General features: G+C 40.2%; 1 protein-coding gene across 2 annotated transcripts in view; it reads right to left on the reverse strand.

Moving 5' to 3' along the window:
• Positions 1–287: 287 nt before the first annotated feature.
• The window catches only part of uvrag (UV radiation resistance associated gene), a 218,797-nt gene continuing 204,346 nt past the window's right edge, over positions 288–14,738 (reverse strand). The window contains exon 15 of one of the 2 annotated variants that reach the window (XM_062048387.1): positions 288–1,248. In XM_062048387.1, coding sequence (XP_061904371.1) covers positions 546–1,248 — 703 coding nt within the window. In that variant the 3' untranslated portion in view covers positions 288–545. The remainder of the gene's footprint in view (positions 1,249–14,738) is intronic. The other variant, XM_062048386.1, reaches the window with a different exon arrangement.

A 14,738-nucleotide genomic window follows, 5' to 3' on the forward strand; every position in this document is an offset into this window, starting at 1 on the left:
TGTATATATATATATAATATATACATACATATATATATATATACATACATACATACATACATATATATATATATAGACACATACGTACATATATATACACATACATACACACACACATATACATATATAGACATACATACATATGTATATATACACATACATACATATATACATACACACACACATATATATATATATATACATACATATATATATATATATATATATATATATATATATATATATATACGTACACACACACACACACACACACACACACACACATATATATATATATATACATATATATATATATATACATACATACATATATACATATATATATATATTCATACATATTTAATATAATATATACATATAAGTCTGAATGAATGTTAAAATATATTAATGCCGGCATCAGAAAATAAAGGTTGTCCAAATACTTTTAACTGCATTATGTTTGAAAATATGTTATTGATATATATTTAATAAGTGCAAAGTGGTCATTATTCCAGAATCCAGCCGTTATAATCCATCGTTGTTCCTCACTTGTCAGAGTTTTTGCGCGGTCGTCTGAAGCTGGACATGTTCTCGTTCAGTGCGTAGATGCGTCTGGAAAACTCCTCAAACCCGGCGGCGTCCAGCTCGCCCAGGACCTGCTCGTCACATTCCACCGCCACCGCCTGGTCCACGGGGATGCGGTGGTACTCGTCCAGCCGTGTCTCCTCCGTCACGCCCGAGCCGCCCTCGGGTTCTGTTCCCAGGTTGATGGCCTCCGTGCCCATGATCTCCTCCGCCTGCTCCACCGAGCAGCGCAGACCAGAAGCCGGCGAGCCGTTCATGACCCCTGCGTGCTCGGCGGCGCCCCCGGGTGCGAAGGAGGCTTCTTCGGCGCTGCTGCATCTTTCCACCTCCGCTGTTTGATTTCCACTTACTTCCATCGCCGCTTCCTTCTCTTTGGCTGCGGCAGGCTCGGTGAGGTCAAGCGAGGCCATGGCGGCATCGAGAGATGATGACAGGACTTTCGGCGGAGACGACAGCGTTGTCGTCGTGGCCGGCCCCGCCCCCGCGGCGACGTCATAGCCTGGAGGAATGCTCTTGTTCTTGTCGGCCTCGGAGCTCGCCCGCTTCCTCAGACCCCGGTCTGGGGAGCTGCTTTGGCGAGGGCGAGTGACTTCAGAGGTGCCGGGCGGCCCAAGGTGAGACTTGGACGGTACTGGAATGGAACTGGAGACTTGGTGTCGGTCACTGTGGAGGACACACAATAATAAACCTTAAGTATTTCTCCCTTTTAGAGGGCGAGTGACCAGCAAAAGAACGCTGCGATAAAAAAACAACAATATTTGATGTCAGTGTGAGTTCCAAAATAAACATTTGCAGAAGAAAAAACTCCAAAAAGCTGGAAGATATTTGGTTAGAAGTAAGTGATCGTTCATGTCCTTGTTTTCTATTCATAGTGAAGTAAATTATATTTATATAGCGTTTTTTCTCAAGAGACTTAAAGGCCTACTGAAACCCACTACTACCGACCACGCAGTCTGATAGTTTATATATCAATGATGAAATCTTAACATTGCAACACATGCCAATACGGCCGGGTTAACTTATAAAGTGCAATTTTAAATTTCCCGCTAAACTTCCGGTTGAAAAACTCCTTTGGATATGACGTATGCGCGTGACGTCACGACGGCAACGGAAGTATTCGGAGACCGTTGAATCCAATACAAAACAGCTCTGTTTTCATCTCATAATTCCACAGTATTCTGGACATCTGTGTTGGTGAATCTTTTGCAATTTGTTTAATGAACGATGGAGGCTGCAAAGAAGAAAGTTGTAGGTGGGATCGGTGTATTAGCGGCTGGCTGTAGCAACACAACAAGGACTACTTACTTGGATAGCAGACGCCTAGCCGATGCTAGCCGCCAACCGCACGGATGATCGGGTGAAGTCCTTCGTCGCGCCGTCGATCGCTGGAACGCAGGTGAGCACGGGTGTTGATGAGCAGATGACGGCTGGCTGGCGTAGGTGGAGCGCTAATGTTTTTATCATAGCTCTGTGAGGTCCGGTTGCTAAGTTTCTATGTTAGCTTCAGCGTCGTTAGCAAAAGCATTGTTAAGCTTTGCCAGGCTGAGAATTATTAACCGTGTAGTTACATGTCCATGGTTTAATAGTATTGTTGATCTTCTGTCTATCCTTCCAGTCAGGGATTTATGTATTTTGTTTCTATCTGCATTTGAGAACGATGCTATCACGTTAGCTCAGTAGCTAAGTGTTTCACCGATGTATTGTCGTGGAGATAAAAGTCACTGTAAATGTCCATTTCACGTTCTCGACTCTCATTTTCAAGAGCATATAGTATCCGAGGTGGTTTAAAATACAAATCCGTGATCCACAATAGAAAAAGGAGAGAGTGTGGAATCCAATGAGCCAGCTTGTACCTAAGTTACGGTCAGAGCGAAAAAAGATACATCCTTCACTGCCTCTCTAGTCCTTCACTGTAACGTTCCTCATCCACGAATCTTTCATCCTCGCTCAAATTAATGGGGTAATCGTCGCTTCGTCGCTCCAAATCTCTCTCGCTCCATTGTAAACAACGGGGAATTGTGAGGAATACTACCTCCTGTGACGTCACACTACTTCCGGTACAGGCAAGGCTTTTTTTATCAGCGAGCAAAAGTTGCGACCTTTATCGTCAATTTTCTCTACTAAATCCTTTCAGCAAAAATATGGCAATATCGCGAAATGATCAAGTATGACACATAGAATGGATCTGCTATTCCCGTTTAAATAAAAAAAAATCATTTCAGTAGGCCTTTAAAGCACTTTACAAAGTAAAATCCATTATCTTCATCTTTAAGCTACATTTAAATCAGTGTGGTTGTCGCTGGGAGCAGGTGGGCCAATTGTCTTGCTCAAGGGCACAACGGAAGTGACTACTAGGATGGCGGCAACTGGCACGGCTGCTCTACCATCTGAGCCAGCCCCCCATCCCCTGTTCATAAAACTAATTGAAAATGTATGACTTCTTAACTTACTCATGCTTGTCTTTATTTATGAATTTTTTTATTAATTTATTAATTAGGGCCAACATTTTTGTACCGTACTTGAAAAAATTAACTTTGAAACTGAAAAATCAAGTTTTGGTGTTAAATTCAGGAAAAAATACATCAGTGTATTCAAAACAAAAATAAGTGCACACCATTTTTTTCATGGTGAATTATTTAATTTTCTCAGGGTTTCTACAGGTAGCAGCAAATCTAATTTAATGCTTTTTACTGCCACAAATAATGCCCATGTCCGGGGGCATGTGGGTATGATATACATTCAAAGGCTTACAATGGCCCACACACACGCACCCACACATACACACACGCACTCTGGACAAGTCGCTACCTCATCACAGGGCCAACACAGATAGACAGACAACATTCACACACTAGGTGGGAGGGAGCCGGAGTACCCGGACAGAACCCACGCAATCACAGGAAGAACGTGCAAACTCCACAAAGAAAGACCCAGAGCTCTGGGATTGCACCCAGGACCTTCTTATTGTGAGACACACGCCCTAACCCCTGTTCCACCGTTTAGGTGCCCTGTAAATGCGAAAAAGGTGTTTCCATCATGCTTTTGCGAAAAACGTCCCAAAAACCACCTTATGAGAGCACAAAAATGTTATAGCGATATTTGAGAGGTTTTTCGAAATATGAATGTTTCCATTACGAGTTTTTATTGCGATATTTAGGTTTTGCGCATTTCTCAGGGTAATGGGAACACAGCTACTACCTTTGCACATTTCTGATGACAAGACAAAAAGCTTTGTTTTCTGTTGAATGTGAACGCAGACATTTATGAAAATCTTCACTGTGGTTGACTTTTCCAAAAGCTGATATGTTAAGGACAAACGTGTAGACAAAAAGGACGACATGCATAGAATTTTTTTGTGTGTGCGTGTATTAGACGTAGCCTTACGTTTCAAGTGTGGCAGATAGGGTTGATGCTCGAACCCGGTTCTCCCGGGTTGTTCGATAAGAAAAGAATCGAGTCCTTGGACTCGAATCCCTTTTTGAGAACGGTACCCGTTATCGAGACCACTATAGTAAAGAAAAAGAGTTGGTTCTTTATTCGAATCCCTGGGAACGAATCCCGTCCCGACAAGAAGTACCCCGTAGGACATCACAAGAAATGACGTCACGTAGCTCAGTCATTTGTCACGGTGGGGTGCAGCAGTTCGTTCTCCTGGGACGCAAAACTGACGGCTCCGGACGAAAGCGTGCAGGTAGGAGATGATTTCTTTCTCATAAATCATACACATTACAACAGACAGGAACGAAACAAAAGAAAAGTGTGCTGTTCGCACGAGAAGCTAAAGCAAAAACTTACTTGGCACAGGAATACTAGAAGCCAAGGTAACTTTAGCACAGAAATCATGCGCTCGAAAACCAGAATGCCAACGTAACTGTTGCAAATGCAAACAATGAAGCCACGACGAGTGACCGGAAAAGGCAGGCTTAAATAGAGTCTCTGATGAGCAACAGGTGCGAAGAATATATTATTTTCAATAAGGTTGGAAGTATTTCTCATAATTCTTCTTCTTTGTACTTTGTAAGCACTATTCATTTGAACAACCTCTTAAACTGGATCATATGATAAATAAATGATAAATGGGTTGTACTTGTATAGTGCTTTTCTACCTTCAAGGTACTCAAAGCGCTTTGACAGTATTTCCACATTTACCCATTCACACACACATTCACACACTGATGGAGGGAGCTGCCATGCAAGGTGCTAACCAGCAGCCATCAGAGGCAAAGGGTGAAGTGTCTTGCCCAAGGACACAACGGACGTGACTAGGAAGGTAGAAGGTGGGAATTGAACCCCAGTAACCAGCAACACTCCGATAGCTGGCACAGCCATTCTACCAACTTCGCCACGCCGTCCCAATATATCAGTACAATGTTTAAAGGCCTACTGAAATGATTTTTTTTTATTTAAACGGGGATAGCAGATCCATTCTATGTGTCATACTTGATCATTTCGAGATATTGCCATATTTTTGCTGAAAGGATTTAGTATAGAACAACGACGATAAAGTTCGCAACTTTTGGTCTCTGATAAAAAAAAAGCCTTGCCCCTACCGGAAGTAGCGTGACGTAGTCAGTTCACCTCCTCATATTTTCCTATTGTTTTCAACGCAGCTAGAGCGATTTGGACCGAGAAAGCGACGATTACCCCATTAATTTGAGCGAGGATGAAAGATTCGTGGATGAGGAACGTTAGAGTGACGGACTAGAATGCAGTGAAAGACATATCTTTTTTCGCTCTGACCGTAACTTAGCTACTAGCTGGCTCATTGGATGCCACACTCTCTCCTTTTTCTATTGTGGATCACGGATTTGTATTTTAAAGCACCTCGGATACTATATCCTCTTGAAAATGAGAGTCGAGAAAGCGAAATGGACATTCACAGTGACTTTTATCTCCACGACAATACATCGGCGGAGCTCTTTAGCTACTGAGCTAACGTGATAGCATCTGGCTCAAATGCAGATAGAAACAAAATAAATAAATCCCTGACTGGAAGGATAGACAGAAGATCAACAATACTATTAAACCATGGACATGGTTAATAATTCTTAGCCTGGCAAAGCTTAACAATGCTGTTGCTAACGACGCTGAAGCTAACTTAGCAACCGGACCTCACAGAGCTATGATAAAAACATTAGCGCTCCACCTACGCCAGCCAGCCCTCATCTGCTCATCAACACCCGTGCTCACCTGCGTTCCAGCGATCGACGGCGCGACGAAGGACTTCACCCGATCATAGATGCGGTTGCCGGCTAGCGCGTCTGCTATCCAAGTAAGTCCTCCTTGTTGTGTTTCTACAGCCAGCTGCTAATACACCGATCCCACCTACAACTTTCTTCTTTGCAATCTCCATTGTTCATTAAACAAATTGCAAAAGATTCACCAACACAGATGTCCAGAATACTGTGGAATTATGAAATGAAAACAGAACTTTTTGTATTGGCCTCAATGGGGGAGCCATACCTCTGTTCTACTGGCTACGCCACACGCATACGTCATATCCAAAGGAGTTTTCAACCGGAAGCTTAGCAGGAAATTTAAAATTGCACTTTATAAGTTAACCCGGCTGTATTGGCATGTGTTGCAATGTTAAGATTTCATCATTGATATATAAACTATCAGACTGCGTGGTCGGTAGTAGTGGGTTTCAGTAGGCCTTTAACTTCTTTACTTAATCCATTTAATCATTTAATTCCACATCATTTTAGCTGTTTGCAATTTTATCAAATCATCGAACTTTAATATTTTTGACTCAATAAATAAAGTGTTTGTATGGTCTCTATATCCAACATTATGTATCAGTCTAATTGATCTTTTTTGTAACACGGTTAACGAATGTAGCGCACATTTGTAGTTATTTCCCACCACATCTCTGCACAGTAACTCAGATATGGTAACACTATAGTAGCGAGCAGTAGAGAATGTGAAGTGATTTGTTAAACCAAATATTGTGTGTTTTTTTCCATATACAACAACCTATCTGGACTCGATAAGAGAATCGATAAGGAATCGGTTCGATAAGAGGATTCGATAATAGGCTCGAACTCGATAATTTCTTATCAAACATCATCCCTAGTGGCAGACATGTTTGGCTGAAACAGATAACAGACATGTGGTCTGAAACTGTCGTAAAGCAATAAATTTACTTCAACGAGATCATCCATTTTCTGCTCTTTCTACCACACTAGACTCTTCTTCATGGCAGCATTCACAGAACTTTGAAGGGTTCAAAGGTGCTCTTAGAAGATTCATGTTGCCACCAACTTGTCTCGCTCTTTTTACACAGACAACTTTCTGTTGTCAGCCCACACAAGGAAAAAAAGGCCCCCTGAGTTTGACCTGTGCAGAAACCCTGCTGAAGAGAGCATGACAGAACTCACATCGGACGATTGTGAAGAAGCGTGGAAATGTTGCCTGACTTTTATGAGTGACTTGTCAAACATCAAAGTGCCTGTGAAGCAGTAACACAGAAAAAAGGCGAACCAGCGTCCTCTGCATTGGACATTACTTCTCCGTCTACTTCTTTGTCAGTTACACATTTTGGTTCTAAAAAAATATATAAACAATGACGCTCAAACTACAAATATTTTTACCGCCCTGACATTATCAGCATTTTGCAGCATGCTAGTAAAGCATACATTGACAATAATATGAACAGTACATACGTACATATATATATATATATATATATATATATATATATATATATATATATATATATATATATATATATATATATATATATATATATATATATATATATATATATATATATATATATATATATATGTATATACATGGTAACACTTTAGTATTGGGAACATATTCACCATTAATTAGTTTCTTATTAACATGCAAATTAGTAACATATTGGCTCTTAATTAGTCATTATTAAGTACTTATTAATGCTTATTCTGCATGGCCTTATTATACAACCAGTAAGCCATTAAGTAAGAGTCTTCCCTCAATAACATCAGAATTATTGCCTATTAGTAACCATAACCCTAACGCCTTATATGTTCCCCTAGTGTCCAAATAACTATAAATTAAGTATTTGTAACTCAGAATATGTTCCTCATACTAAAGTGTTACTATATATATATATATATATATATATATATATATATATATATATATATATATATATATATATATATATATATATATATATATATATATACACATATATATATATATATATATATATATATATATATATATATATATATATATATATATATATATAGTAACACTTAAAGTGCGTAAGCCCAAACAACGGTCAGGACCCGTGCCCCCACCCAGAGGCGGAGGGAAGATACCATTTCGTCTACCGGATTAAAGTCCAACGTGCAGGTTCTGAGCCGCGGGGCAACAAGTATTGCCGCCCCCGCCCGTGGCCTCTCACTGCTGGCAATGCCAGAGTGGAAGAGAGTCCAGCCCCTATCGAGAGGACTGGTTCCAGAGCCCTTGGTGTGCATCAAAGTGAGACCAACTAGATCCACCCGGAACTTCTCTACCTCGTGCACCAGCACAGGCTCCTTTCCCCTTAGCGAGGTGACGTTCCACATCCCAAAAGCTAGCATCTGTAGCCAAGGATCAGACCGCCAAAGGACCCTGCAGCCCAGCTCACACAGCACCCGACTTTTATGCCCCCTCCTAGGAGTAGTGAGCCTAATCGAGGGGGGACCCACGTTGCCTCTTCGGGCAGTGCCGGGGCCCAGCAACCAGGCGCTCGCCATCGAAGCCCCACCTCCAGGCCTGGCTCCAGAGGGTGGCCCCGGTGACCTGCATCTGGGCGAGGGAAACTTTGGTCCTCAATTATTTGTATTAACAGAAGTCTTTGAGCTGCTCTTTGTCTGATCCCTCACCTAGGACCTGTTTGTCATACGAGACCCTACCAGGGGCATAGAAGCCTCGGACAACATAGCTTCTAAGATCATTGGGACACGCAAACTCCCCCACCACGGTAAGGAGGCAGTTCAGGGAGGTATTTTCATTTGCACTTTAATTTTATTGACAGTTTAGTAAACATGTACATCCATCCATCCATTTTCTACCACTTATCCCTTTTGGGGTTGCAGGGGGTGCTGGAGCCTATCTCAGCTGCAATCGGGCGGAAGGCGGGGTACACCCTGGACAAGTCGCTACCTCATCACAGGGCCAACACAGATAGACAGACAACATTCACACTCACATTCACACACTAGGGCCAATTTAGTGTTGCCAATCAACCTATCCCCAGGTGCATGTCTTTGGAGGTATACATATTATTTATTATTAATTTAGTTAGAATGTATTAATTTTAGCGATGTGTTATTGGGGACGGCGTGGCACTGTTGGGAGAGTGGCTGTGCCAGCAACCTGAGGGTTCCTGGTTCGATCCCCACCTTCTACCAACCTCGCCACGTCCGTTGTGTCCTTGCGCAAGACACTTCACCCTTGCTCCTGATGGGTCGTGGTTAGGGCCTTGCATGGCAGCTCCCGCCATCAGTGTGTGAATGGGTGAATGTGGAAATAGTTTTAAAGCGCTTTGAGTACCTTGAAAGTAGAAAAGCCCTATACAAGTATAACCCATTTACCATTTATTGTATGTAAATTTTTTATATAGGCTCCAGCACCCCCCGCGACCCCGAGAGGGACACGTGGTAGAAAATGGATGGATGGATCATTTTTTATGAGTCCCTTCTTTTGCAGTATCTTTGAATAATATTCATTGTTGTAATCAGCCTGACCAAAGCTTGGATCATAATCATTGTCATTAACACATGCTTTCATATCATTTGACAACATTCATCCAGTTAAACTGTAAGTAGATAGATATAATTATTGAATATTAAGAAAATGTATTAAAGTGTTAATATTTGAGTGGGCTCTGAAGTGGAAAATTTGGGCCACGAGGTCAAAAAGGTTAAGAACCCCTGGGTTATTGTGTCCTATGATGTGTAGTGTAGCATGTTTAGCTATTCCATGTCCTCCAATGATATTGATACATGTAAGAAAGTTACTGTAATTGCCACCATGAAAGCGAATATTACAAACTGTATATTGTCCTAGTCAAATTTGCTGTACACAGCTAGAATTTATTATCAACATGCATTACCACGATGATAGGACTAAATGCTATATCGGCGGAAAAATGATATCATTTATATCATGTATATCATGCAACCCTAGTTTTTTTTACTTATAATTACTTGTGGTGTTTCAATATCAACGCTAGATTATCAGCAGGACTGAGTGTGAAAGTTCCTAATAACCAACATGTGTTTGAAGCACACAAATGGCAAAGTCTTGATTCTTAGCAGAGGACATGGAAATTAGTATTGAATGACTTTTGTTCCTGTTCTTAACGTCTCAAACACGCAAGCATAGACATAAACACACACACACAAGCATGTTTTCATCTCTACTATCTTTGGGCCTTTCTACTTCCCATTAAGAGGGAACTTGAAGACGGACAATTTACGCGTTCCAGCTTTCATGGCTTCTCTCTTTTCAAAACAAAAGATTATTCAATTAATGTGTGTAACACACATTGGCTGTCCTTGGGAGAGAAACGGACATGAAAGACGTCTATTGTGGGAGTGGAACTGCCACCTAAAGGGTTTTATTGAAGGGTTAACAAAGCTAAAATTAATCAAGATGGCAGATGTGGTTTAAGACAATATTAATTATTCTTTGACTTAATTAATTTTAGGAATAAAACGATAAATTGTATTAATCATAACCGCAGTAAAACTTTGGTTTTAACTAATCTTATGGAAAAAACAGTGATTGATAACCGTACATTGGAGCTTTGTTGACACTGCTGCTTTGGTGACTGCTGCTGATTTGCTGATGTCACTTCCTGTTTGTTAGGAAGTGCTTTTTTGTCCAAGAATGAGACAATATGAAATGAGAAAGAAAAACATAGTCAGGGGTTGTAATCTCGCTAAAAGGATGGCTCGGCATCAAGTATTTGTCTCTGCGGTACAAGGAGCTGGCTAACTTTTGCAGAGAACAGGGCTATACCTTTGTAGATAATTGGCCCTCTCTCTGGGGAAAACTGGGCCTGTGAGGATGGACAGCCTTCACCCTAACCGGGAAGGCGCCATCACTCTTGCTGGGAACATAGACTACTGGTTGAGTCTCACTTGACTGCCTCCACTAGAACAGGCTCGGACACCGGCGACTATAGAGCCTGTTAGCCCAGGTGAGGAGTCAGTTAAGATAGAAATAACCAGCGCCAGGCTGGAAAATCCCTGCACACATAGCATTTCTTGTAGCGTAATACATCATTATATACACAATGTTTTTTTTGAGACAGTGCCTGAGGGGGATATGCATCCTACTGAGGTAGCAAATCATAGGGTAAAAAAATAAACCGCAGTGTCTGGCAAGTCATTTTCAGATTCTTACCGTATCAACTCGTAGATGTGCTCGAAATTATTCGAAACACACTACGCGAGATTGATGTAATCTTGTTAATATTATAACTACGGATTCCATTGGTAAAAATGACCCCAAACATTCCACTATCTATAACAGTGGTTCTTAACCTGGATTCGATCGAACCCTTGGGGTTCGGTGAGTCGGGCTCAGGGGTTCGGCGGAGGTCAAAACACACCCGACTCATCGTGTAAATAAAAACTTCTCCCTATCGGCGTATTACGGATACGGCAACAGCAGAAGTCACACTGATTTGCAGGTGTGTAATTTGTTGTGAGTTCATGCACTGTGTTGGTTTTGTTCTTTGAACAAGGTGATGTTCATGCACGGATCATTTTGTGCATCAGTAAAAAAACATGGTAACACTTTAGTATGGGGAACATATTCACCATTAATTAGTTGCTTATTAACATGCAAATTAGTAACATATTGGCTCTTATCTAGTCATTATTAAGTACTTATTAATGCCTTATTCGGCATGGCCTTATTATAACCCTAACCCTCTAACCCTGGCCCTAACCCTCTAACCCTAACCAAATAACTCTAAATTAAGTCTTTGTTACTTAGAATATGTTCTCCTAGTGTCCAAAAAACTCTAAATTAAGCCTTTATTACTTAGAATATGTTCCCCATACTAAAGTGTTACCAAAAACATATAACTTTGTCTTGAATTTGAAAAAAAACCAAAAACATTTTATTTTTCACTAAAGAAGGATTCAGTGAATGCGCATATGAAACTGGTGGGGTTCGGTACCTCCAACAAGGTTAAGAACCACTGATCTAAAATATGGGCTTTTAACATATCAGATCAATGTCTCTTAAAGCGTTATTAGTAAATAAGGTTATTAGAAAATAAGGTTATTAGAAACGACGAACGTGGCGTTATTGGTCTCCTCTTAACTATATAATTTCACATTTAACTCGTCCGCTGAAAAGGAGTGGAGGGGTGGCACTAATGTCTGATGTAAACCTTAATCTTAGCCCTAGCCTAAGAAATGAATATAATTCATTTGAGGTTCTTACTATGAGGTGACTGCTCCATTATCGCTCCACCTTGCTGTCATTTATTGCCCTCCTGGGCCTTATTTAGACATTATCTCCAAATTCTCAGAGTTTGTTGATGACCTAGTGACTCATGCAGATAACAGTTATTATGGGCAATTTTAATTTTCACATGAATAATCCTGCGAGCCAGACTATAGTTGACAGTTGTGGTCTTACACAGATAATATATGAATACATCAACGTTAATAAGATACATCTCGTCCTAGACAGGGGTGTTACCGCTTCTAAAGTTTTAGTACTACCGTACACCAAAGTAATGTCTGATCACTACCTCAAGTAACTGATTTAACTGGTTGGCAACCCAGCAGCTCTAGAGGCTCCCTGGAGCTTTTTCAAAAATGTATGCAAATGGAAAAAGATAAGAGAAAAAATATATTTTTAGTTTTAATAGGGTTTTTGTTGGAGGACACAGATGACACAAACCTTCCTAATTGTTAGAAATCCCACGGTTTATATTAAACATTATTCATTGATCAGAGTATTTGGTGAGCGCCGTTTTGTCCTAATTTTGGCGGTCCTTGAATCACCGTAGTTTGTTAATATGTATACCTTTATCCGACGCTGCCACAGAAAGACCTGTTTTATGCCACTCCTTCTTTGTCTTGTTTTGTCCACCAAAATCTGTATGCTGTGCGTGAATGCACAAACGTGAGCTATGTTGATGTTATTGACTTGTTGGAGTGCTAATCAGACATATTTGGTCAGGGCATAATTGCAAGCTAATCGATGCTAACATGCTATTTGCTAGCTGTAGGTCTACATTGCATCATTATGCCTCGTTTATGGGTATATTTGAGCTCATTTAATTTTCTTAGTGTAGTTAATTTAAATTTGCATATCTCATGACATATAATCTGTATGTAAAATTGGCTGCATTTCTGATAGTTGTTTGTGTTTGTGTGCCATGTTGTTCTAGACCACAGGAAACCTTACCCAGCTTGCAAAGATAGTAACAAATCCATTAGAAGAAGACAGCCTGCCGTTTCCTTTAACTTGGACACACACATCTATACCTTTGGCCATTCTAACCCAGTCATTTCTAGAGGCTATCTCACCCTTTGAGAAGCCTCCGTTTTACTCATGTTTTCCAATGTTGTAAAAATGTGTAAAATAAATATTACTTTTAAACATTTCTGTCAACAGAGATTTGCGTCAGCCTGCGACATATTTTGTCATTTTGATAGTAAGCTATAATAGCTAATACCGACATGTACATCATGTGTTGCTTTCATTATAACACTATATATAGCTTTTAATTTTTTGCGGCTCCAGACAGATGTTTTTTTTTGTATTTTAGGTCCAATATGGCTCTTTCAACATTTTGGGTTGCAGACCCCTGATCTAGGCCATAAACTCTGCTCGAAAAGAGGAGAGTTTATGTCCGCCGTCCAGCATCGCATTGGCCTAGGCTGGGCAGCTTTTAATAACAATAAAGCAGCACTAACATCAAAAAGGATATATCATGTAAAATCGAACATCCTAATTATTTTAACCCAATGTGGCCCCTGAGTCAAAACATTTGGAGACCCCTGGTTTAGTGTAACTGCAGTCCACGCACCATGGGCGGCTAATAGTTAAATATTTTATGTAAATCTTGAATTCCACTAGAAAGAACAATAACTACAATAACGTTGCAAACACAAAAATGACAGCACAAAAAAACATATTGGAGAACATATTGGCAACTTCCTGTAAGCAAGCTGTAGTGTCTCTGACCAGCTCCTGTGGAACTCAACAGTGTCAAAATATAAATTGTTTACATTTAATTGTACATTTAGGGTTTTATTACATTATTATTATCTATTACATTTATTAGAGGTGGGAAATATTATCGATTCTCCGATTCATCATGATCAGAACATGGATGAATCTAAAATGATGGACAAACGTCCAAATATCGTAAGTAATGCAATGCAACCTGTTGGCGAATTTTACGTCATCTTTGGTCAAGCTACGTCATTCGTGTGTGCAACACGATCAATGTCCAATTATTTTCTTCCTCCTCCTAGAGTTGTTTTCTATCATCTGACCACCTCCTCTACACAACATCCACGTCACAAACCCATTTCCACACTGATCTGTGGCGTAGTAGTGACTTCCTTGTTCATTTAAATAATCAGATCAACTTCCTTTGTTTTCACTTTATCCAAATTCGTATGTGACATTGAGGCCACATTGGGGCCACATTAGGCCCTGTTTGCGTTTATACTGGAGTCTGATAAAGATCACATGTTACTTATAATTTAAACAGTCAACTGTTAAAAATCAGATCTCGAAAAAATCCAATTTGCTCCACTTTGGCCTGCAGTGTAAACGTCATTGTTGACCACCTTCCTTTGCTCCCTGGTCGATAAATTGTTGATGACTTCAAACTTTTTCTTTTCTTTCTTATTCCTTCTTCAAATATTCTTGGTGTTAACTGGGTCAACCTTCACTCTTTCTCTGTATTCTCTCAACCTTTCTTTTCCACTTTTTTTTAAAATTTGATTTTAACACGGCGTCTTGATTCTTTCTCTCTGAACTGTACAATTACAGATAGAAACCAGCAGTACATTAAAAACATGCTTATTTACTTTAAATAGATTATTGAAACAATGATTCTTGAAAATAGTCACTTATTTGAAGACTTTGTGAATACAATTATTTCAAAATGGTGGGAT

Source organism: Entelurus aequoreus, linkage group LG05 (assembly GCF_033978785.1).
Source record: "Entelurus aequoreus isolate RoL-2023_Sb linkage group LG05, RoL_Eaeq_v1.1, whole genome shotgun sequence".
Lineage (NCBI taxonomy): Eukaryota > Metazoa > Chordata > Actinopteri > Syngnathiformes > Syngnathidae > Entelurus > Entelurus aequoreus.